The sequence below is a fragment of the Nicotiana tabacum genome, chromosome 8 (genome assembly GCF_000715075.1).
Source record: "Nicotiana tabacum cultivar K326 chromosome 8, ASM71507v2, whole genome shotgun sequence".
Lineage (NCBI taxonomy): Eukaryota > Viridiplantae > Streptophyta > Magnoliopsida > Solanales > Solanaceae > Nicotiana > Nicotiana tabacum.
Window position 1 is genome coordinate 85,245,333 of NC_134087.1, and position 23,368 is coordinate 85,268,700.

Below are 23,368 nucleotides of genomic sequence, written 5' to 3' on the forward strand. Positions count from 1 at the left end.
ATTCCCATGGCTGGGGGACAGGGGAGGAGGGACATCCTCCTCTTGGACGTCTACGACCGGTGGAGGAGATGTAGCAGTTGCTGGTAATGAAGACACAACTGGTGTAGAGGAAGATTAAGTTGATGGTGTGAAGGTTGAGAAGCAGCTACGGCAGAGGCGGTGCTATTTATTGGTTGCTCACCAACCAAAAGCAAAAGGGGCCCGGTACCCGACCTCATTGGACCAGAAGCAACGATTGGGACCGAAAAGGGAGAATCAGTATTCTCCACTAAATCCAATTCTCCCCAGAGTGCTCGGACCTCGCCCTCAGTTAGGATTCTAAGATCTCTAGATTGAGCATTCTATTGAGCTGATGAAGATCGTTGTCTCATTTAATGGGAAGTCTTTTCATCACTAGCTTTCCCATCATCATCAATAACCATAGTGACTGTGGCTGGCTCGGGCATGGCTTTCTTCACTTTCTTATTTTTACCCACGTCTGAGGAGGAACACCACTTTTTTGGTTGCATGTTCACTAGCCGAGGACTTCAAGAGAAAGCACATGCACCAGAAGCAAACCCGAGGGAACCGGTCCGGGTGAGAGCCTCTTGCAATAACCTCATAGCTTCTGCGAGATCAACTAAAATATCCTCCTCAGGGCAGGAAATAGAACCCTGCTGGAGACCTGAATCAAACAAAAAGGTAGGGTTAGCATGTTTTCTTATTTGCAAAGGTGGAATGAAAGAAGAGTCAATTTACCATGGCTCTTGGCCCTCGACCTGTATTTTAGGGCTAACTCTTTCCACCGGCGGGTTTCTGGTGTAGTGATGTCAAGAATCTTTTGAACCCATCGGTCCAGGACTTCAACCCGTAATGGTGTCTACCAAGTAGCTAAAATAATGAAAGAAAAAGGGTTAATAATGGCATGGGACAACCTTTTACGGAGAAGGAAGTAAATTTTGAGCTTACGTGAGCGATTCCAGGATTCGGGGTAAGATGGAGTTATGGCCAGGATAATATTCTGATAGCAATGATGCCAAACCGCTCCATCTATCCACGGTCATTGTCATCGTCCATGCTGGTAAGCAAAGCATGGTGGCCATGCTTACTGAAGTTTATTACTCCATCATGGAAGATTTTAGGGGAGTAGATGTTCATCATATGTGCTAGGGCGAGGGGCTCCATTGTTTCCAGGCATGGCCGCCGCAGACAAGCCACTGATCGCTACACCGAAGGGCCTACCTTAGCCAAACAGACCTGGTACCGGTGGCACAACTTCAAAATCACGGGGTCAAGTCCCTGCTCAAAGAAAACAGACCCAAAGTGAAGGCATACGTGTAAATGTACATAAAAACCTTCTTAGTGAAGGTCACCCATTCCACTAGGTCAGGAGCAATGATATTTAGGGCATGACAGTCACAATCTTCCTTCACGGCAGAAATACTGGAAGGGCGAATAAAAGAAGGGTATCTACCAACAACTCAAGTATGAGGGTTTGAAGTAGGGAATTTTTCTTTGAAATCTTTGGCAATGTTCAGATGTTTGGGTATAATGGTGCGCACCGTAGGAGGATCAGCATCAACATCAACTTCTTTATCTTTACTCCTCTTCGGACCCCCACCGAAGAGAAGATCAGAGTTCTTGAAAAATTTAGAGGAAGTCATAATGATAAGGAGTTGATAAAGTTTTTTGAAGAAGAACAAAGAGAGATACAAGCAGAAGAGAGTTTAGTACAAAGAAGTTAAGAAAGCTTATGAAGTTGTTAGAAGTGAAAGAAAAAGAATGAGGCGTATAAGTAAAGGTATAGGCGGCTAAAATCGTGATCATGATTACCTCAAGAACCAGTAAAAATATTGCTAAATCATGAGGTAACACATGTTCGGAGTATTAAATACGAGGAGATATGCGTCTTATCAAGCGCCAGAAACTTTTCAGAAGGGTTCATAAAATTTTCCACCAAGAAAGGAATCTTCACCAACTTTCTAATGACACAAAAATATGTCATCGAAAAGAAGGGGGGCTATCTATATAAGGTAAAATTAATTTATAAATGATTAAATGATTACATGATATGTGGAACCGGAGACGGACGAAAAATAAGGGGATTGAAAACCAAGACCGAAGATAAAATCTTCGGTTGACATCGGGATCTATCAATCCGAAAACCTTCAGAATCTATCATAAGGGGTTATTGCTACCGAATAAAGTTGGTGTAAAGTCTGTAAACATGAGCAAAACAAGTAAGATAAAGTAGAGTAACATTATTCCACGTGTCAATATATACCTGATTAATTCCCTGTCATAAATTGGCAACATGTGCTGGCAGTGGCACCCTGGCAGTGAGAAGCAGAACACTTTTAAGTAAGTAAAATATAGTACATAAGTTTTCATTACTTATCATGATTACGTAGCAATAAATTATGGTTAAAATGTATATAATTAATCAATTAATTAAGATTAAATAATAAAAACTTATGCGATGTCATACACTTGCCGATTTAGTATGTGTATTATGAATAAGTGTTCAAGTATTTTCTGCCGTGAATTAATCTATACTAGTAACTATACATAAAATAATAACGGACAACCTTTTCTCATATAAGAATTTATAAAATAATACATTTTCCAATATCAGTCAAATTCAGTTAATTCGAATTTTACGTGGCCAAAAAAAAAGTGTGAGCATTTTAGGACAGAGAGATTGCTTCATTGAAATACAAAACCATAAAAATGAGATCAGCAACCTTAAAATCTAAAGCAGAGTTTGACCACAATGTTCAAACCTGCAAAATACTACGCATTAGGACAAAATAAAAATTATTCTTTCCAAACATGGATTGCTTCTTGTAGCCAAGCGGCCAACCCCATTTGCTCATAGGACAAGCTGCCATTTTAGTCCTCATACATAGTATTAACATTAACAACTCAAACAGCCATCTTAAGTAAGTCAAAAGGGTAAAGGAGGAAAAAGGTACATGTACCCATGCCCCTCATCTACCTAGCATCTAAGGCTAGTAATTCTTAGATATTTTTGCAGAGAATTTGTCTATCTTGTAAGCTCAAATCAAACCCATAAAACTGAATTTTCTTTCAATTTGCTCACCAGTTATTTTGATGATTAATTTGTTTCTTTCAGAAAATTAATGGTTTTCAAGAAACTTGTAGTAATGATGATGGGTTGTCTGGGATGTGCTGGTCAGCCCACAGAACCATCTTCTTCTCCTGAGAAAGCTGAATCAAAGCCACTTGTAGATGAATCTGTTGTTGTGACTTCACCTAGAGTCAAACTAGGTGATGGCAGATACTTGGCTTACAGGGAAAGAGGAGTGCCCAAGAACATTTCCACATACAGAATTATTATTGTTCATGGCTTTGGCAGCTCCAAAGAAATGAGCTTTATGGCTTCTGACGTATGTAGATTCTGTTCCTCTTTTTAAGTTTCGGATGTCCATTATTTCTTGATTTTGAACCTCACTTCCCACTGTTTGAAAGTGAATTCTTTATCATCAAACTGCTAGAGAATTGATAATCGAGTATCAATAGCACAGATTTGAGGAGAAAGTGTTGAAATTAATAGATCCATAAATTCTTTTTTCTTTTTCCAGAACAATTAAACTTGACATTGCCTAGTTAGAACTACTATTTCCACTGATAATTGAATTGAGTTCAAGTCAAAATAAGTTATTGAAATTCCCTTCTGTTTTGTGGTTTATCATATTTAGATCCTTTTCTTTAGGTTAGAATTTATTGTAGGGAGCTGGAAAGTGTTTTCTTTTGTGCTAAAGAGATGTTATTCTTGAATAGCATGCAAAAAATCTCTAGTTTAGAATGATCTAATAGTGCTCTAGTTCCCCAGGAACTTCTGGATGAATTGGGGATATACCTTTTGATCTACGATAGAGCTGGATATGGAGAGAGTTCTATAAATCAAAAGAGGTCGCTTAAAAGTGAAGCATCTGATATTGAGGAACTAGCTGATCTGTTGCAATTAGGATCCAGATTCTACATAATAGGCGTGTCGTTGGGATGTTACCCGGCTTGGAGTTGTATCAAGCACATTCCTGCAAGGTAACAGAACTAACTTGACAGTTTTAGCTTGTTGGCTTTACTAGTTAAGGTTTAGGCCTATTAGATTTTACTATTGTGAATATAATGCATTGCAGGCTTGCAGGTGTGGCTCTAGTTGTTCCCTTTGTCAATTATAAATGGCAGACACTGCCTAAGGATCTGACAAAGGATGATTACAGGAAACAACTCTGCCGGTGGGTAATTTGGATCACACGTTATGCTAGGGGGCTATTACATTGGTGGTTGACTCAAAATATTTTCCCATCAGCTTCTGTTCTTGATGGAAACCCTCAATTTTTCTGCGACAAAGATTTGGATGCCTTGAAGAACACACCAGGATATCAATTGTTCACTCAGGTAGCATTCTGCAATTCAGCCAAAATAATTTAAAAAAAAAAAAAAGAACATTTTGTGTAAAGATTGAAAATTTTAATCAGATGCTTTACTTTCTTTAACAGGATGGCCTAAAGGACCGAAATGTATTCGACTCCCTTTGTAGTGACTGCATTGTGGCTTTTGGAAAATGGGATTTTAATCCATTGGAGCTGAGTAACCCGTACCCACAAAATGAAAGCTCAGTTCATATCTGGCAAGGCCACGAAGACAAAGTTGTGCCTGTTCAATTACAAAGACATGTCTCACAAAGGCTCCCCTGGATTCGTTATCATGAAGTTCCTGATGGAGGTCACTTGCTTGTGTATGACAGGGCAGTGTGTGAAGCTGTCTTGAAATCGCTCGTGCTTGGGGAAGATCCTCCACTATACAGGCCAAAGTTAGAAAACTAAAAGTATTTATTCGTCTTTGCTCTCACACGGTGCCCCTGTAAGTAGATTGATTTCTTGAAATTAATACAAGTGTGATTGATTTGCATTGTCTCCATAAACTTTCCCAGAAAGAAATAAAGTGTGAGGCATTTCAACTATACTAGATATGGATATTAAAACACAAAAAGGAGGGAGGAGGGAAGGATATCTTTAAGGCGCGAGACTTGCTATTAGGAGTATGTTAGGGCCATTCTCAGCTTTCATTGAAAATCTTGTCAAAGAAATGATCGAAACCTGTCTAAATCTCCCTTCCACGCCTCTTTTTAAACTGAAAAAGAAGCTAAAAGGATTGAGTCTTGTAGATCTGCTGTTTCAAATTCATCAAGTTGGCTGCTGCTTAGTTATGTTTGTTTTGACTTCAAACAACAAACTGCCTACTGATGTTTGTAGTTTGGGGTGTGTGTTCAAAGTTTTCTTTTGTCTTTTTCCCCTTCTTTTTCCCTTTTCTGGGATTGCAGACAGATGGTGTTTCAAATTCCAACATGAAGATTACTAGTGTACAATGTTAGACAGTTTAATCTTTACGTATTTATTCAAGAAGAATTGGAACTTGATTGCACATAGGAATCTTCGTTACTGATTGCCATTTTTTATATTGTTTAACCAAAAATCTGAGTCCTTGGTCAAAGCTAAAAGAAAAATTCGGGTTACTGATAATCAGGAGACAAAAAATAAAATACTTTTGAGAACAATGGTAGAGGGTAAATAGATAAGTATTTCAGTGTATTCTCAATAGTATCTCGTGTCCTTACAAATGATGATACTTCTTCCTTTTATAGATCATTCTAGGTAAAGGAATAAAGCATCAATTTTAATGACATAATCATGAGCAATAAATGACATTAAATAAGCCGTTATACAATCATTCCTATTAAATACCAACTTTATAACGTATCAGACATTTAATAATGAATTTGGACTCCTTTCTGTCATCTGATCCTTGCTTTCAATGCCTTCTAATCCGTTGGCTGCAAATAATTTAAATTGGTACGAGACTCGTATCTATACGTCGTCTCGTGCTTATTTAAATTCTTCTTCCCGTGGTTGTTTTCACCGTGCCTCTTAGTCAATTGTTGTTCTTTGACCATTCAACTAATCCACGTGTCATGCCACATCATTTTTAATATAAATTCAGTTTTTTCCCAATACAGATAGTCCCCCCACTTTCCATTTTTTTATCAATTAAATAATTGGGAAGTGGATCTTCATGTAAAAAGAACTTTTGCCACAATTAATGCTCATGACAGTACTAACGTCTCAGCAGTCTTTTCCATTTAATGCTCTGTCCATGTGTCATTTTATAATTGATTCCGCTATTCATTCCTTTCTTCGAGACTTCTTCATTCTCACTATTTACGAAGTGATAGCTGCCTTTATTATAGGCTTTTCATCATTATACTTAAAAAGTTGACGGTTCCCATTTTACACATAACTTTGTCTTCCTTTGTCTTCTTCACTAATCTTCGACACATACCTTCTTCTTGACAATGTCTTCTTCAAACCCTAACCGTAAAAAAGTTCTAATTCTAGATCAGTTCCCCAACGCCCCTATTAGACATAGAAGAGGCGGAGGAAGTAGGCCTCGAACAGGGTTAGAATCTACGCGAGGCGGTTCCTCTGGTTCTTCTTCAAGGAGTTTTGTTCCAAAAGCCCCTTCTTCTAAGAGTAGGGAAATTCTTGATACTTCTCAAGAACCCTCAGTTGATGATATAGTTCCCAGTGATTTGTCTTTTGAAAGTGACAAAACGTCTCTTCAAAAACAAATTAAAAATTTAGAAAGAGCCGATACTTACCCAACATTAGTAACCGAGCTTACAATCCCCACTATAAGAAGAGATTGTAATTGGAAGGATAGTCTTCGAATGTCAATTCCTTCCCCAAATCAAAGAATTTCTTCTTTTAGAAATGGGTATTCTTCTGTTTACACTTACCCCTTCACTTTAGGTTTTAATCCTCCGATTGATCCAGTTATTCTCGATTTTTGTCGTTTCTTTACCATTTGTTTGGCCCAAATTGGTCCATTGGTGTGGAGAACAGTGGCTTGTTTGAGATATTTATCATCCAAGGCCAATGTCAATTTCACCTTTTCTCATCTCATTCATCTATACCATCCCAACTTAATACGTCATGGGGTTTTCACCTTAACTGCAAGGAGCAAAAAAGTTTTGGTAAACCCTGAGGATGACAGAGATCGTGGATGGTATATCCGTTATGTTGTTGTCCGTACAGTGGATTTGATTGGTGAAACAAATATTCCCTTTCATGAGAAGTGGAATTTTGAACGTAAGTTTTCTCTTATTTACCGTACCTACTTTTGAGAATTTCAAAAGAATGTTGTTTTTTAACCTCGTCCCTTCTTGGTTTTTTGTAGCAACCATGGGAGATGTGGAACCTATTCCCAACTTTCGTGGTTGGGTAGACTCACTTTTGAAAATTGCTACTAGGGAGCAAAGAACTTGGAAATCAATTTCTTCCTTACATGGCTGGAAAGTCAAAACACACGGTATCCCCTCTTTTACAAAGTTTTGTTTTACATGTTAAGCACTTTTTCCTCAACTTTAATCATGTATATCCATTTTTTAATCAGGATTTGGCATTAGAGGAATGACAGCTGAAGTAGCTATGGCCATTCGCATGTCTGCGAATGCTGCTCTGGATTTAGATAAGGCTCGAGCCTTGTTGCCTAAAAGAAAAGCTACAAAGGAAAGTTCTGAAGAAGAAGAGGAGGGTACCTCCCTAATTACCAGGCCAAGGGCCAGGAGACGAATAGTCATTGATGATGAAATTGAAAACACTCCTGCTCGTACCTCCGCCACCGAGCCTGTTTTGATTCAATCTGATGAGGATGCCGAACCAAGAGATAATAATGAATCAATTCAGCACCTTTTTGACAGTGGTTTCGAGAGTGGCGAGCTCGGACCTATTTTTGACGAAGCTCCTCTTTCCTCACTTGTTCCTATTTCCTCCATTCCTCTGCCTACCGTAAGTGTTTCTTTACCAGCTTTAACACCTTCCATTTGTTTGCCAATTTCTACTGCTCCTATATCTATTCCCTTGGCTACTTCAACCGCACCTGCTTCTGCTCCGGTGTTGGTTTCGACATCTTTTCCCTCCATTCCTTCTATTCCCTCCGCTGCTCCTCTTCCCTCTGTTCATCATACAGAGACAGGTTCTAGCAGCAGAAATATGTCAATGAGAAGTGTTACTTTGGAAGTTCCTGTCAATCATAGCCTCCTGAGGAAGACTGGCAGAGCCGATGTTTGGCTTGAACCTCTCATTGGTGATATCGAGAAGAAGAAGATGGAGAGTCATAGCTGCTTAACTTTGATGAACGACGTAGTTCATTCTACTTTGAAGGTATTTCAACCAACAAGTTTTTTTCTCTTTTTTTTTTAAAAATTATCTTCAATTTCTCATTTCCATGACTTACCTCTGTAGGCTAACCTTATTAGCACGGAATTAATGAGAAGAATTTCCTCACTGGAAAGAAAAGCTCGTGAGTCTGAGAAGTCTGTCCACGAGGCTGAGGAAATTGCTAGGGGTGCCCAACTTGAAGCAACCAACTGGAAGGAGCAGTTCGAAAATGCTCAAGGGGCTATAGAAGAGTTGCAAGAAAATAAAAACCTCCTAGAGCTGCAAAACCGTGGTTTAACTTCTGAGCTGGCAACAGTCAAAGCTTCTTCAAGACAATTGAAAAGAGATAAAGAGCTTTTGGAATGCTCTTTATCAGAACAATTATCCAGAGCTAGTGAAGAAGTTAGAGAGCTGAAGGCACTTTTGGCTAAAAAGGAAGAATATGCAGGAGAGTTAGTGCAAAACTTAACTCAAGCTCAGGCTGACTTACAGACTTCTTCTGTCGAGATTCAAGCCTTGAAGAGTTCTCATGCTTCTCTTGAAGCTTCCCTTGATTCCCATTTAGCTGAAAATCAAATTTTAAAAAACGATCTTGCTATGTGGGAAAAGGAATATGGACTTCTAGAGGAAAATTTCAACATAGAAGTGAGTTGGGCTTTTCTGAATTCTCGTCGTGATGCTTTGATGGAAGCTGCTCAAGAGGGTTTTGACTTGCAGTCTGAACTGGCTAAAGTCATAGACACCATCGAGAAAAGCCAACAGTCTACTGATACTCCTTCTCCTGCCCTTGAAGTTCCTGAAAATGTTGTTATTCCAGCTTCAGAGGGTGAAACTTCTACAACCCAGTCTATGGAAGTTGAAACTTCCGTGACAATCCCCTCAAGCTCAGCTGAAACCATTCCTGTTGCTGCTTCTTCAGAAGTTGCCACCGTGCCTGTGGCTGAAAGTGAAATTCATATTGCAACTTCTGATGTACTAACCCCTTCAATTGAATGATGATTTTATCCCTTAGTTTTTAAGGGATTTTTTGGTGAAAGTCCCCAGTTATCATAATGGGGCAATTGTATAAACTTTTATTGACTAATTTTCTACTTAGTTTTTTTTTTTTTTAATTAGATCAAGAAGTTTGTTAAAACTTCAATGTGTTCTACTCTTGCCTTTTCTTTACTTATTTAGGACTTATAGAATAGTTTAACATTTTTATCCTTTGAAAATGCTTTATGATTCTCCCATGACTTATTGACATGAGGCTTATAAAAGAGGGTCCTTTTATTTTATCGACACTTAATAAAGAAGACGTCTCAACTTCATAATGGTGTTAAAATACGATGAAAGTAATAGGAAAACACACGTTTTGTATGAAACAACTTTGGCAAGTTTTCATTCATAAACTTTTAACAAGTGTTTGACTGTTACATGTATTACAATACATCTACAACTTTTCTCGTAACTGTTTTTCTTGTAACAGATTTGTAAATAACATAAACTAAACAAGGTTTTTTTATAACCTGTTTCAGTACATAGTCATGACCCTATCTTTACATGTTAAGAAGGGTTTGATAGGTGACTTTGTTTATGAGTTTGAGAGATGACTCTGTTGTTCTCATGAATGCTGAAGACTTCGTAACTTCTTCTCAACACTTGCTTCAGTTTGGCCGACTTTTATTCGATACTCGTATCTGTTTCTTTGCACCTATCTGTGTATAATATGTAGTCCCCCAAGTGTTTGAGCGGTGAAGTATGAAGCCTCGAACACTTGTTTATTTCTTTTTACTTTGGCCCTTTTCCTGAAACAGAAAGACATACGGGACTCGACTATGTGATTATAGATGAAGACTGCCTAACTCGTGTGTATTTCCATCAGATTAATTGTAACCCTGGGCTAGGAATTTATGCATACTCCATTTTGCCTTGCAGGTTGTGACTCACCATTTGGCACGAGTTAGGATATTTAGCCTAGCATCTAAAATCGTTAGTAAAATATTAAAAAATCAAGAGAAGAATTTTTACATGATGATACCTGACCGTAGGTACTTTCTTAAAAGTAATATCTTTTTAAGTGGACAGCATTCCAATGTGAGGGTAAAACTTTACCATCCATTGTTTCCAACTGGTATGCTCCTTTTCCCGCAATGCCACGAACTTTGTATGGTCCTTCCCATGTTGGACTTAGCTTTCCTGAGTTAACAGCTTTTGTAGATTGGAAAACCTTTTTAAGCACAAAGTCCCCAATTTTGAAAAATCTGAGGCGTGCTTTCATGTTGTAATATCGTTCTATTTACTTGCTTTTGTGCTGCCATCCTTATCAAAGCAGCCTCTCTTCTTCCTTCAAGTAAATCTAGGCTAACCCGCATCTCTTCATTATTAGATTCCTCCGTTGCCTGATCGTACTGTGTGCTTGGCTCACCTATTTCAACTGGTATTAAGGCTTCCGTACCATAAACCATCGAAAATGGTGTTTCTCCAGTGCCTGTTTTGGTCGTTGTACGATAAGCCCATAGTACTCCGGGTAACACCTCAGGCCAATTACCTTTTGAATCTTGTAACCTCTTTTTCAAGTTATTGATAATAACTTTGTTAGTTGATTCCGCTTGTCCATTTCCCACTGGATGGTATGGCGTAGATGTTATTCTTTTGATCTGCCAACTTTGAAAAAATTCTGTAACTTGTGCTCCAATGAATTGTGGTCCATTGTCACATACGATCTCCTTTGGTACTCCAAAGCGGCATATTATATTGCGCCATATGAAGTCTTTAACTTCTTTTTCTCGTACCTGTTTAAATGCCCCTGCTTCTACCCATTTAGTGAAATAATCTGTAAGTACGAGTAGAAATTTTACCTGACCTTTCGCTTGTGGAAGTGGACCTACGATATCCATTCCCCATTTCATAAAGGGCCAAGGGACTAAAACAGTATGTAGTAACTCAGCTGGTCTGTGCATATTATTGTCGTACCTTTGACATTTATCTCATTTGGACACGAAAATGGTTGCCTCTTCTTCCATCTTAGGCCAATAATATCCTGTGCGAATTAACGTTCTTACCAGTGACCGTCCTCCTGCGTGATTCCCACAATGTCCTTCATGTACTTCTCTCATGACATATTCGGTTTGAGAAGGGCCGAGACACCTTGCTAGTGGTCCGCTGAACATCTTTCGATAAAGATTACCTTGATATAAACAATATCGTGCAGCTCTTTTGCGAAGCGCGAAAGCCTTTCCTTTGTCATTAGGCACGGTTCCGTGCTGTAAAAAGGCAACAATTTCATTTCTCCAATCCCATGTTAGATGATTAAAATTTACCTCGTTTTTGTCAGGTTCGAGAACGGAATGAAATAGATGTATGACTGAAGCATCTGTATTGTTTGCCACGTCTGCTGGGGATGCAAGGTTTGCTAAAGCATCTGCCTCTGCATTCTCATCTCTTGGGACTTGCACTACTTTCCAAGTTTGGAATTGCTTTACTAACTCCCGTACCTTTGCGAGGTATTCTTGCATTCGTGACTCTCTGGCTGTGTAAGTCCCCAGCATCTGATTAACCACGAGTTGAGAATCACTCTTGATTATAATCTGTGTTATGCCGAGTTCTCATGCCAATTCTAAACCGCGACTTCAGATACGGCCAAATAAATAAGAAGTTTTTCCCCTGCCTTTGGTTTTGCCAACAACGATGGTTTTGACAAATAAGTTTTCAAATTTCTAAGGGCTTGCTGACAATCTTCATTCCATTCAAAATGATCTTGCTTTTTAAGTGCAGAGAAAAACTTAAAACACCTTTCTGAGGATTTGGAAATGAATCTCCCCAAAGCTGCAATTCTTCCCGTTAATCGTTGTACTTCCTTTTTATTAGTAAGGATATCCGGAATTTCTTCTATTGCTTTGATCTGAGAAGGATTCACCTCAATACCACGGTTAGAAACAAGAAACCCCAAAAACTTACCTGATGCAACTCCAAATGCACATTTTTCTGGGTTGAGTTTCATATTAAATTTTCGCAAAATTTCAAAAGTAATAGATAGATGAGAAATATGATCATGAGATTGTTGGGTTTTGACGAGCATATCGTCTATATATACCTCCATTGTTTTCCCTAAATGTTCTTGGAACATTTTGGTGACCAACCTTTGATAGGTTGCCCCAACATTTTTGAGACCAAAGGGCATTACTTTATAACAATAAGTCCCCCTTTCTGTGATGAAAGAAGTTTTTTATTCATCACCAGGATCCATTTTGATTTGATTATATCATGAGTATGCATCTGAAAAATTAAAAGTTCATGACCTGCGGTCGCATCAATTAGTTGATCTATATGTGGTAAGGGAAAGGAATCTTTTGGACATGCTTTATTTAAATCAGTATAATCTATACAAACACGCCACTTACCATTTTTCTTGGGTACAACCACCGTATTAGCTAACCAAGTTGGATATTTTACCTCACGGATTGATCCGATTTTTAATAATTTTTGGATTTCATCCTGAATCACCTGGTTCTTGAAAGCACCTTGTTTCCGTTTCTTTTGCTTTACTGGTGTGAAAGAAGGGTCCTCGTTGAGTTTGTGAGTCATCACATTTGGAGGTATCCCTATCATATCAGCGTGGGACCAAGCAAAGCAATCTAAGTTAGCTTTTAAAAATTCGATTATCATACCTCGCATGTTCGTGTCTAAATTAGCCCCGATATAAACCTTCCGTTCAGGCTGTTGATCAAATAACGTCACTGCATCAAGCTCTTCAATCATCGTTTTGATGCTTTCGTTCTCTTCAGGTTCTTGAATTGTGTCAGGCCTTGAGTCCAAATCTGTTTTCTCTTGTTCAGTTGAAGTTTGATCTCTTTTACTTTCAACTGTTTCCTGTAATTGCTATTTTGCTTTATTTACGGTGCTCGTACTTGTTACAGCGTTGACATTTCTGGCCATCTGCTGATCCCCATGTATTTGACAAACTCCCCATGGTGATGGGAATTTGATAACTTGATGCAGGGTTGATGGGACAGCATCTATATCGTGTATCCATGGCCTTCCCATGATCATATTGTAGGCCATTTTCATATCAACTACCTGAAATTTAGTTTCCTTCACAACACCCATAGCAAAAGTTGTTAGTATTACCTCACCTTTTGTTACTACACTTGAGTTGTCGAAACCTGACAAAGTGTGCGCCTTGGGTAACATTTTGTCTTCAGCTTGCATTTCCCGCAGTACCCTTAGTAATATAATATTTACAGAACTTCCTGGATCAATCAAAACTCGCTTTACATTAGTATCATATACAAGTAAAGATATTACCAGTGCATCATTATGTGGAGTTGTCACTCCTTCGTTATCTGCGTCATCGAACGAAATGCTTTCATTGTCAAGGACCTGTCGCACCCGTTTTCCGTGCGTAATTGTTACCTTAGAAACCTTGTTTGAAGCTGTGTAAGTTATGCCATGAATATCTTCTCCCCCGCTTATGACATTCACTGTCCTTTTGGGTGAAGGAGGTTGTGGTGGTTCTTGTATGTTCTTCATATAAGCTTGTTTTCCTTTCTCACTAAATAACTCAGTGAGATATCCTTGCTTTAATTGATGATCTACTTCACTTTGCAGGAATCTGCATTCTGAAGTTTTGTGTCCGTGATCGTTGTGAAATTCGCACCAATGGTCCGGATTGCGTCTACTTGGGTTTGACCGCATTTCTTTCGGCCACCGTACCTTATCTCCCATGCTTCTTAAAACAGCTACGAGCTCGGAGGTAGAGACGTTGAAATTATATCCACCGAATCGTGCCTGTAAACTCCTGTCATCATCACGTGATTCTTGTCTATTCCTATCATTCCTGAACTTTGAAGAAGAGCTAGAATCCCGGTTCCTTGACTTTTGATCGTATTGTTGGTTATCTTGCTTCGACCGTGGGTCCTTTCCTGCGGGTCCCATATATGGATCGTACCTGTTTTTACCTGATCTTTTTTCGGAATCTGACCTTCGGGTGCCGCCTCTTTCTTCATGATGGAGCTTAGGTACGGTATCTTCTTCGATTCGCAGCTTCGTGCTATACCTATTGTAAACATCATTCCATCTGGTTGCAGGAAATTCTCGAAGACTTTCTTTGAGTCGTCTCGTGGCTTCAGAACTTTTGTCATTTAAATTACTTGCAAAAGCTATAGCAGCCCAATTGTCAGGCACACGAGGTAGAGTCATTCTTTCACGTTGGAACCTATCAACGAAGTTTCTAAGCAACTCTGAATCCCCTTGTTTGATTTTGAAGATATCTTCCATCCTTTTCTCAACTTTTTGTGCTCCCGAATGTGCTTTAATAAAAGAATCTGCAAGCTCAGCAAAAGAATTAATAGAATTTTCAGATAAAAGAGAATACCAGGTTAATGCACCCTTGGTGAGTGTTTCTCCAAATTTCTTGACCAATACTGATTCAATTTCTTGTTTGGTCAAGTCGTTGCCTTTCACGCCAGTTGTAAATGCAGTCACGTGGTCACGTGGGTCTGTAGTACCATCATATTTTGGGATGTCAGGCATTTTGAATTTTTTCGGAATTGGAAGGGGAGCAGCACTAGGCTTCCATGGTTGTTGTGAGTATTTGTCCATGTCTACTCCTTTTATTATAGGTGGAACTCCAGGGATTTGCTCTATTCGCTCATTTTGTTCCTTCAGTTGTTTCTGCAAGGTTAGTACTAAATTTTGCAAATATGAATTATTTAAATTACCTGGTCCCCCTTCTTGTGGTTCACTGGGGGTTGCTCCGTTTCCAGAATTATCAAGACCAGAACGGGGGTTCTCCAATGTATTATTATTAGGAGTCGGCGTAGGTGGCGCAGCAGGCAATCGACTAACAAGTGCCTGAAGAGCTTTGCCGACTTGTGCATCGATTAGCTTTTGCAAAGCTTCAGTTGTAACTCCTTCAAAATGTTCAGATTGCTCTTGTTGATCAGCACGGGATTCAGTAACAGGAGTGCCTTCACGAGATTGACGTGGTGAATTTAAAGGAGAGGGAACCACGGTATCTTGATTTTGATGTATTTGATTTTCATGGCTTCCCAATGTGTTGTTACTGTTGTTGTCGGCGTTATTGTTTGACATGGTGACAATAATAGATAAGGTATAGCTTAAAAGGAAAGATTATCAGATTCCCGGTAACGGAACCAATTTGTTTAACCAAAAATCTGAGTCCTTGGTCAAAGCTAAAAGAAAAATTCGGGTTACTGATAATCAGGAGACAAAAAATAAAATACTTTTGAGAACAATGGTAGAGGGTAAATAGATAAGTATTTCAGTGTATTCTCAATAGTATCTCGTGTCCTTACAAATGATGATACTTCTTCCTTTTATAGATCATTCTAGGTAAAGGAATAAAGCATCAATTTTAATGACATAATCATGAGCAATAAATGACATTAAATAAGCCGTTATACAATCATTCCTATTAAATACCAACTTTATAATGTATCAGACATTTAATAATGAATTTGGACTCCTTTCTGTCATCTGATCCTTGCTTTCAATGCCTTCTAATCCGTTGGCTGCAAATAATTTAAATTGGTACGAGACTCGTATCTATACGTCGTCTCGTGCTTATTTAAATTCTTCTTCCCGTGGTTGTTTTCACCGTGCCTCTTAGTCAATTGTTGTTCTTTGACCATTCAACTAATCCACGTGTCATGCCACATCATTTTTAATATAAATTTAGTTTTTTTCCCAATACATATATCAAGTGGGAAATTTCCATCATTTGGGAAACAGACATGTCACAGAGTAAGGATTTTCTTTTCTGACAAAACAAATTCCCTACGAAAAGAAAAGGCTATAAACTAAACTAACTTCTCTGCCTGGTAAAGAATGCCTGCCTTAATCATGTTATGTGCCTTAAACATAAAGTCATGCAAACTATATGAGCTACTTGTCTCAATTTCATGTTCTAAAGATAAAAGAATCAGCTAGTTCTAGTCAAGAAAAGAAATTTATCTTGAATTAAAGTTGCCACTTATAGATATTGGGAAGGGGAAACACCTCACAAGCAAAGAGAAAGGTAATTAGGTTCCAAATCGAAAGGTATGAAGTATGAATGTTGGGCAACTCAACTTGGAAAGTTCATTCTGTTGCATTTTTGATAGAATTGAAGTTTTATGTAAATAATATTTACACTATTAGAACGTACAAAAGATGGTAATTGACCTATTATAACTCTTGGTCAATGGAGGTTCATGCCCCTTCCAGGAAAGAGCTTATGCTCTAGTTATCCCTCAAGCTTTCGGATTGGCAAAATAATAATTTGTACTTATCTAAGTAAGATAGACTTTCAGATAATACTTCAATTGTAAATACTCCACGGATAATTACCATGATATCCTACTTTATATAATTTATAAGAGTATTATGTCTAATTTCCAACCAAACAAGGTCACCTGAAAAAGAAAGATCTATATCTTTCAGCTGGCAATCGCGACGTAAATTCATAAGATTGAATGATCCTACTTTTAGTATTCCTTCAAGTAATAGGTAAAATCCACATATGTTAGGAAAATCAGGCCAACTAGTGACATAATGTCACGACCCGGATTCCCCATCCTCGAAAATTGTGATGACGTCTATTAATGGGAGCTAGGCAAGTCAATTATCAAACAATTACCTTTTTACCAATTTTATTTCTCTTTAACAAACATAAGGCGATAACGCATGAATAACAAAAGTTTAAATTTAAGCGAAAGAAAACAATGAAATATCTGGAATCTGCATTTATTACAACTACTTAAGCCTTAATCACCCAAAACCTAGTGTCACAGACGGTCTAAAATTGCTACATACAAAGTTTGAAGAAATAACAGTACACTATTTTTGAAGTAAGGAAAATGAAACAGGGAATAAGGGATAGAGGGAAATGCCAGGCCCTGCGGATGCCTGCAGGTCTACCTTGGATTTCCGCGTGGACTGAAGGTAGCCTCCAAACTACGATCCAAGAGCTGCTTCGGGATCTGCACATAGTGCAGAGTGTAGTATCAGCACAACCGACCCCATGTGCTGGTAAGTGTCTAGCCTAACCTCGGCGAAGTAGTGACGAGGCTAGGACCAAACTACCAAATAACCTGTGCAATTCAATATATATAACGGAAAAGAAGTACATAAATAAACAGTCAAGTATGGGAGGGGGAGCATGCTGCGGGGGAGATATCAATTCCGAATAGAAAGACATCAAGTAAACGAAAGAAACAATATAACTCGGGTATCAACAAAGAATTAGAAATCAATAAATGCACGGCATCACCCTTCGTGCTTTTACTCTTGTCCTCACCAAAGCAATCATATAATAAAAATATGCACTGCATCACCCTTCGTGCTTTTACTCTCTTTCCTCACCATATAATCAATATAATCGGCACGGAATGGTACATCGTGCGGCACGGCATCACCCTTCGTGCTTTACACTCTTTCCTCACAATCATACATGGCATCACCCTTCGTGCTTTACACTCTTTCCTCACAAAAATAATGCACGACATCACCTTTCGTGCTTTAACTCTCTTTCTCACCCAAACAACAATCACAAAAAATAGGGCAAGGGAAATAAATGAAATTATAATAAGAATTCCGGCAAGGGAACAACAATTCAACAATTTAGTCTCAGCAAGGAAACAACATCAATAATATCAATATCCCGGCAAGGGAGATAACAAATAAAGCAACAATAACCCGGCAAGGGTGGCAACATAATGATCTCTTCTCTTTCTCACTTTTACTTCACAATTCACTTCACAGCTCGAGCCAATGCTCTAGAGGTTCAACTATCACTTATACCTTCACAATTCGTTATACAACTTGAGCCAACGCTCCTCAATGTTCATAGGTCACAATTCCTTCCACAAACTTTATACAACAAATAAAAACCATTACCAAGGCATGAGAGATACCACGAAGTCATGATAATCACAATATAAAGACTCACGGGCATGCTAGACACCAACGTATAGATACTCGTCACCATGTCTGTACGTCGTACTCAACAATTACCGCATAGCAAATAGGACTCGACTCATAATCCCTCAAGCTAAAGTTAGACCAAACACTTACCTCGATGCCGCGAACACAATTCATGATTCAATTATAGATTTACCCCTTGATTCCACCACCAATTCACTCGTATCTAGTCACAAGTTACTTAATTACATCAATAAATGCTAAATAAATCAATTTGAATGCATGAAAATGAATTTCCCAAAGTTTTACCCAAAAAGTCAAAAATTGCCCCCGGGCCCACATGGCCAAAACCCGAGATTCGAACCAAAACCCGATTATCCATTCCCCCACGAACCCAAATATGTAATTTATTTTGAAATCGGACCTCAAATTGATGTCCAAATCCCCAATTTTTGAAAAACCTAGGTTCTACCCAAAACACCCAATTTCCCCCATTAAAAATCATTGATTTTGAGTTGAAATCATGTTAGAAGAGGTTAATGATTGAAGGAAATAAGTTAAAATTAACTTACAATCGATTTGGAAGACGAGTTGTTCTTGAAAAATCGCCCTAAGGAGTTTGTGTTTTGAAAAGATGTGAAAATGGGTTAAAATTCGTCTAAGTATAAAAGTTGCAGGTCTCAGATGTGGGAATTGCGAACAGGGGTTCTGTCACGACCCAGATTTCCCACTCTCGGAAGTCGTGATGGCGCCTACTAATGTGAGCTAGGCAAGCCAATCCTTAACAGCTTACTTCATTAACAAATCACTTCTGTAAAATGATTATCAGTGATAACATGAAAATAGCAGAATTTAGTAAATGTACGGAAAACTTAAATTAAAGAAATTGAACAATAATACGGAAATCAACATATGCCTCTAACCAAGAACTGGTGTCACATTAGTCACGAACTTCTAAGAGTACTAAATACAACCGTTTGAAAGAAAAATATAAATTGTTTGTCTTGAAACATGAGATAACAGACTGAAATAAAGAGAGAGAAGACGCCGGGCTTGCGGACGCTTGCAAGGCTACCTCGGTGTCTCACTGGACTGAAAGCTGGCTCCCGCGCTACTGCTGCTGTCCAAGACCTGGATCTGTGCAAAAGAGCACAGAGTGTAGTATCAGCACAACCGACCTAATGTGCTGGTAAGTGTCTGGCCTAACCCCGGCGAGGTAGTGACGAGGCAAGGACCAGACTCCAGATAAACCTGTGCAATTATATACTATATGGCAGAAAAGTAAACAGGTAATAAGCAATCAAAGTTGGGAAATGGGAAACATGCTCCGGGGGTAGCAGATAAAACAGAATACCAAAGAATAGTAAGGAAACTACAATTTAACTTCTAACACGGATAAAGAGAAATAAGGCAACTTTCACTTTCACTTTCATCTTGTTGCAGGCGTGCAACCCAATCCCATTTCTCATATCTTGTGGTAGGCGTACCACCCGCTCCCATTTCAGTATATCTTGTGGTAGGCGTACCACCCGCTCCCATTTCATTATATCTCGTGGTAGGCGTACCACCCGCTCCCATTTCAGTATATCTTGTGGTAGGCGTACCACCCGCTCCCATTTCATTATATCTCGTGGTAGGCGTACCACCCGCTCCCATTTCATTATATCTCGTGGTAGGCGTACCACCCGCTCCCATTTCATTATTTCATCACACAATCACAAGAAATCCCGGCAAGGGAACATAAATAATATAACAACTTCCCGGCAACGGAACACAACAATGTTATAATTTTCCCGGCAAGGGAACAACAATATTGAATTAGTCATCCCGGCAAGGGAGAATCAGCTATAACCAAACTTAACTCAACTTATACTCAGTTCAATTATTGAAAATGCTCAATCATATAAGATCATTAAGTAAAGCACCCAAGTGTTATTTAAGAACACAACAACTTTCAATTTAAGACTCACAGTCATGCTTGACACCAACGCATGTCACCATGCCTATACGTCGTACTCAACAAGAAGCAAGTAGCAAGTATGACTCAACTCCTAATCCCTCAAGATAAGGTTAGACCAAACACTTACCTCGATGCCTTGATCACCACTCAAGTCTCAACTATAGCTTTACCCCTTGATTCCACCACCAATCTGCTCGAATCTAGTCACAAGTTACTTAATTACATCAATAAGTGCTAAATGAATCAATCCCAATGCATGAAAATGAGTTTTCTAAAGTTTTACCCAAAAGTCAGAAATCAACCCCGGGCCAACGTGGTCGAAACCCGAGGTTCGGACCAAAACCCGATTAGCCATTTCCCCACGAATCCAAATATATAATTTGTTTTGAAATTAGACCTCAAATTGAGGTCCAAATCCCCAATTTTAGAAAATCTAGGTTCTACCCAAAACACCCAATTTTCCCCCATGAAAATATTTGATTTGAAATTGAAATCATGTTAAAAGATGTTAAGGAGTGAAGAAAATGAGTTAGAAATCACTTACCAACGTTTTGGAGAATAAAGGTTGTTTGAAAAATCGCCTCTTATGTTTTGGGGTTTTGAAAAGTGAAAAAATAACTGAAATTCTCATTTATTTATACCCCTCTAAGACCTCCAGTGCGGACCGCATCAAATAGACCGCGGCCGCATAGCCTCCAGCGCGGACCGCACAAAGGCGACCGCGGCCGCGCTGGCCCCTCCCTGAAGACCTGCAGTTCAGCACCCTGGGCGGACCGCATAAAGGCGACTGCGGCCACACAGCCTCCACCGCGGCCGTGCTGGCACCTCTGCGGTCGCACGTGATTTCTCGCGGACCGCACTAGAGGGTTCAGACACTGCAACTTCCTGAACCTGCAACATCTGACTTTCTATGCCTAAGGCATTCTGGAGCCCACTTGAAACTCACCCGAGCCCTCGAAACTCCAACCCAAGTATACACACAACCTCAAAAACATCCTACGGATATATTCATGTACTCAAATGACCAAAATAACATCACGAGCATCGAATTAAACCTCGAGATCAATAAAATTTCTCCAAACTCTTTTAAACATCAAATTTCTCAATTAAGGTCCTGATCACGTCAAACGACGTCCGTTTTTAACCAAATTTCACAGGAATGACTCAAGTCATATATAAGACCTATACCGAGCGCCGGAACCAAAATAGGGGCCCGATATCATTGCTTTCTAATCAGTTTTCACTTCAAATTTCCTTAAACTATTTCTGAAAACAATTTCACTTAAAAATTTATTTCTCGGGCTAGGGACCTCGGATTCCGATTCCGGGCATACGCCCAAGTCCCATATTTTCCTACGGACCCTCCAGGACTGTCAAATCATGGGTCCGGGTTTGTTTACCCAAAATATTGACCGAAGTCAAATTTATTCATTTTAAAATCAAGACTTAACATTTTTCGCAGAATTTCATATTTATGCTTTCCGGCTACGCGCCCAGACTGCGTACGCAAATCGAAGCGACTCTAAATTAGGTTTTCAAGGCCTCGAAAGCACATAATGGGTAAGAAAATAGGTGATGACCCTTTGGGTCGTCACATTCTTCACCTCTAAAACAATTGTTCGTCCTCGAACAGACAGAAGAAGGAAGTACCTGAGTCGGGGAATAAATGAGGATAACGGCTCCGCATATCGAACTCGAACTCCCAGGTCGATGCCTCGGGAGGCTGACCTCTCCACTGAACACAAACCGAAGGAAAACTCTTCGACCTCAACTGACGGACCTGGCATTCTAGAATAGCCACCAGCTCCTCCTTATAAGACAAGTCCTTGTCCAACTGGACAGTACTGAAATCTAACACGTGGGATGGATCGCCGTGATACTTTCGAAGCATGGACACATGAAATACTGGATGCACGACTGATAAGCTAGGCGGCAATGCAAGTATATAAGCCACCTCTCCCACTCGATCAAGAATCTCAAATGGACCAATGAACCTAGGGCTAAGCTTGCCCTTCTTCCCGAATCTCATCACGCCCTTCATAGGCGACACTCGGAGCAATACCCGCTCACCAACCATAAAAGCCATATCTCAAACTTTGCGGTCTGCATAACTCTTTTGCCTGGACTGAGCCGTACGAAGCCTCTCTTGAATGATCCTGACATTGTCCAAGGCCTCATGAACCAGATCCATACCCAACAACCGAGCCTCCCCCAGCTCAAACATCCAACTAGAGATAGACATCGCCTACCATACAAAGCCTCATAAGGAGCCATTTGGATACTCGACTGGTAGTTGTTGTTGTAGGCAAACTCTGCTAAAGGCAAAAACCGATCCCACGAACCTCCAAAATCAATGACACAAGCTCGGAGCTTATCCTCCAAAATCTGAATAGTCCGCTCAGACTGGCCGTCCGTCTGGGGATGAAAGGTTGTACTCAACTCCACCTGAGTGTCCAACTCTCGTTGAACTGCTCTCTAGAAATGCGAGGCAAACTGCGTACCTCGGTCCGAAATGATAGACACAGGCACACCATGAAGGCGAACAATCTCTCGGATATAGATCTTAGCTAACATCTCGGATGAATAGGAGACTGCCATAGGAATGAAATGTGCTGACTTGGTCAGCCTATCAACAATGACCCAAACTGCGTCGAACTTCTTCCGAGTCAGCAGAAGTCCAGTAACGAAGTCCATAGTGATCCGCTCCCACTTCCACTCGGGAAGCTCAATCCTTTGAAACAATCTACCAGGCCTCTAATGCTCATACTTAACCTACTAACAATTCAAACATCGAGCCACATATGCAACAATATCCTTCTTCATTCTGCGCCACCAATAATGCTGCCGCAAATCCTGATGCATCTTCGCGGCGCCTGGATGAATAGAGTACCAGGAACTATGGGCCTTCTCTAAAATCAACTCTCGAAGCCCATCTATCTTAGGCACACAAACTCGCCCCTGCAATCTCTAAACTCCATCATCACCGAAGGTAACCTGCTTGGCACCTCCATGCTGCACCGTGTCTCTAAGGACACACAAATGGGGATCATCAAACTGTTGATCACGGATACGCTCCAATAATGAAGATCGAGCGAGCGTACAAGCTAATACTCGGCTAGGCTCAGAGATATCCAATCTCACAAATTTAGTGGCCAAAGCCTGAACATCCAATGAAAGCGGCCTCTCACCGACCGGAATATAAGCAAGACTGCCCATGCTGGCTGACTTTCTACTTAGAGCATCGGCCACCACATTGGCCTTTCCCGGGTGATATAAGATA

The 23,368-nt window shown here is 39.7% G+C and overlaps 2 protein-coding genes across 4 annotated transcripts; both read left to right on the plus strand.

Moving 5' to 3' along the window:
* Nucleotides 1–2,738: 2,738 nt before the first annotated feature.
* LOC107767117 (uncharacterized) lies at nucleotides 2,739–4,969 on the plus strand. Of its 3 annotated transcripts, none has more exons than XM_016586040.2 (5): nucleotides 2,739–2,950; nucleotides 3,116–3,389; nucleotides 3,836–4,047; nucleotides 4,143–4,404; nucleotides 4,506–4,969. In XM_016586040.2, the coding sequence occupies exons 2-5, from the start codon at nucleotides 3,123–3,125 to the stop codon at nucleotides 4,830–4,832; spliced, it is 1,068 nt and encodes a 355-aa protein (XP_016441526.1). In that variant the 5' UTR covers nucleotides 2,739–2,950; nucleotides 3,116–3,122; the 3' UTR covers nucleotides 4,833–4,969. The 3 variants fall into 3 exon arrangements, with proteins under 3 accessions (XP_016441526.1, XP_016441525.1, XP_075075558.1); XM_016586039.2 differs by having other exon boundaries at nucleotides 2,765–3,032; XM_075219457.1 differs by lacking the exon at nucleotides 2,739–2,950 and having other exon boundaries at nucleotides 2,976–3,389.
* Nucleotides 4,970–6,026: 1,057 nt separating this feature from the next.
* Nucleotides 6,027–9,684, plus strand: LOC107822599 (uncharacterized). Its single transcript, XM_075219456.1, has 4 exons — nucleotides 6,027–7,154; nucleotides 7,243–7,374; nucleotides 7,459–8,228; nucleotides 8,310–9,684. The coding sequence occupies exons 1-4, from the start codon at nucleotides 6,359–6,361 to the stop codon at nucleotides 9,219–9,221; spliced, it is 2,610 nt and encodes an 869-aa protein (XP_075075557.1). The 5' UTR covers nucleotides 6,027–6,358; the 3' UTR covers nucleotides 9,222–9,684.
* Nucleotides 9,685–23,368: the final 13,684 nt, after the last annotated feature.